Source organism: Babylonia areolata, chromosome 3, assembly GCF_041734735.1.
Source record: "Babylonia areolata isolate BAREFJ2019XMU chromosome 3, ASM4173473v1, whole genome shotgun sequence".
Taxonomy (NCBI): Eukaryota; Metazoa; Mollusca; class Gastropoda; order Neogastropoda; family Buccinidae; genus Babylonia; species Babylonia areolata.
The window spans coordinates 17,052,512-17,053,900 of NC_134878.1; the positions used below are offsets into that span (position 1 = coordinate 17,052,512).

General features: G+C 47.0%; 1 protein-coding gene across 1 annotated transcript in view; it reads left to right on the forward strand.

The window, feature by feature from the left end:
- Positions 1-1,281: 1,281 nt before the first annotated feature.
- LOC143280474 (uncharacterized) overlaps positions 1,282-1,389 on the forward strand; it is a 6,646-nt gene continuing 6,538 nt past the window's right edge. Inside the window, exon 1 of the mRNA XM_076585127.1 lies at positions 1,282-1,388. Coding sequence (XP_076441242.1) covers positions 1,379-1,388 — 10 coding nt within the window. The 5' untranslated portion in view covers positions 1,282-1,378. The remainder of the gene's footprint in view (position 1,389) is intronic.

Below are 1,389 nucleotides of genomic sequence, written 5' to 3' on the forward strand. Positions count from 1 at the left end.
TCACAACAGTACAACCACACGCTTGCGGAAACACACACACACACACACACATACACACACAAACACACAAACACACTGGAAAATATGAATGTGTCATTCCATCACTATTTCGCCATTCTTCAGCCTAAACCGATCACAAGCTGTGCTGCAAGCACACACACACACACACACACACACACACACACACACACACACACACACACACAGGTGTGCTGACCACCCAGCTTTTACCATGCTGACAGAAGCTACTACTTGTGTTTTATGTAAACCGTACGAACACAATTCGGGATAACGAAATCGAGCAGGTGCAAATGCACAAACGGAATCGATTGCAATCAAACATAATCGCAGACACAAATGCAGTCCCGCAATTCGCGTGTAAGCATTTGAACTGTGCTACGGCGCGATTCTTTTATTTATGCGCGCATGTTCACATTTTCCACTGTGCGCGCGCGCGCGCGCGTGTGTGTGTGTGTTCGTATACGTGCATGCTTGCGTGAGTGTGTGCATTCGAGTGCGCTTGCGGATAGTTGTCTCTGTAGTTCATAGTTTAAACTCTTTCATTTACATTCATGTCGCTTGTGATGTATGTACAGACGTTCAATATGAACTAGCGGATACCGTTAACAAAATGCGTGGACACTAACAAATAACCTGACTACATTTACTTCAGCACAAATTACGTTCTCGCACAACTGTGAGGGCAGCTGGACATAATCAGCAATACCAAAGCAAAGCAACACTTTCTGCCCCCTCCGCACCGCTGAATGCTGCTCTTCTTGGTCCTGACTTTCTGAGTTCTCATTGAAAGACTGAATGAAAAATGAAAAAAGAAAATGTCCGCGGGTTCCATATAGCTAAAACCTCAACTACCATGAATCTTTCAAGACAATCGCACTATTTTACCCGACGCACTTCAGAAACGCGGCCCACATAGGCGCGAGGAGACACACGAAGTCAGATTGACTTCGCTTTCCTTACCGCGACTCTCGGCGGATTAAAAAAAGAAAGTCAGAGATTGGAGGGGGGAGGGGAGGGAGTGACAAGACGGGAGGTCAAACGAGGTGGTTTCTAACGACGCTCTCCGCGGACGCGCCAAAGAAAACATGGCCGCGCAGTGAAGAGAACTACCTGTCAGCGTTCCTTCTTTTGCACCTGTCAGTCCCACGGCAACGCGTCCACACAGGTGAGCGAGACTTAATGGACTGAAACTGTGTTTCGGTTCTGTTCAGTTTTTCTTCCTCCCTTCTCCCCTCCAGTTTCTGTTTGAGTCGGATTGAAAACACGTAGCCGCTCGTCGAAGGCAGTTCGATTTGCTGGCTTTGAATGTAGCAAGATATATTCATTCACAAAGGAACGATCCGCAAGCGAGATTTCTATGTCTGAAAG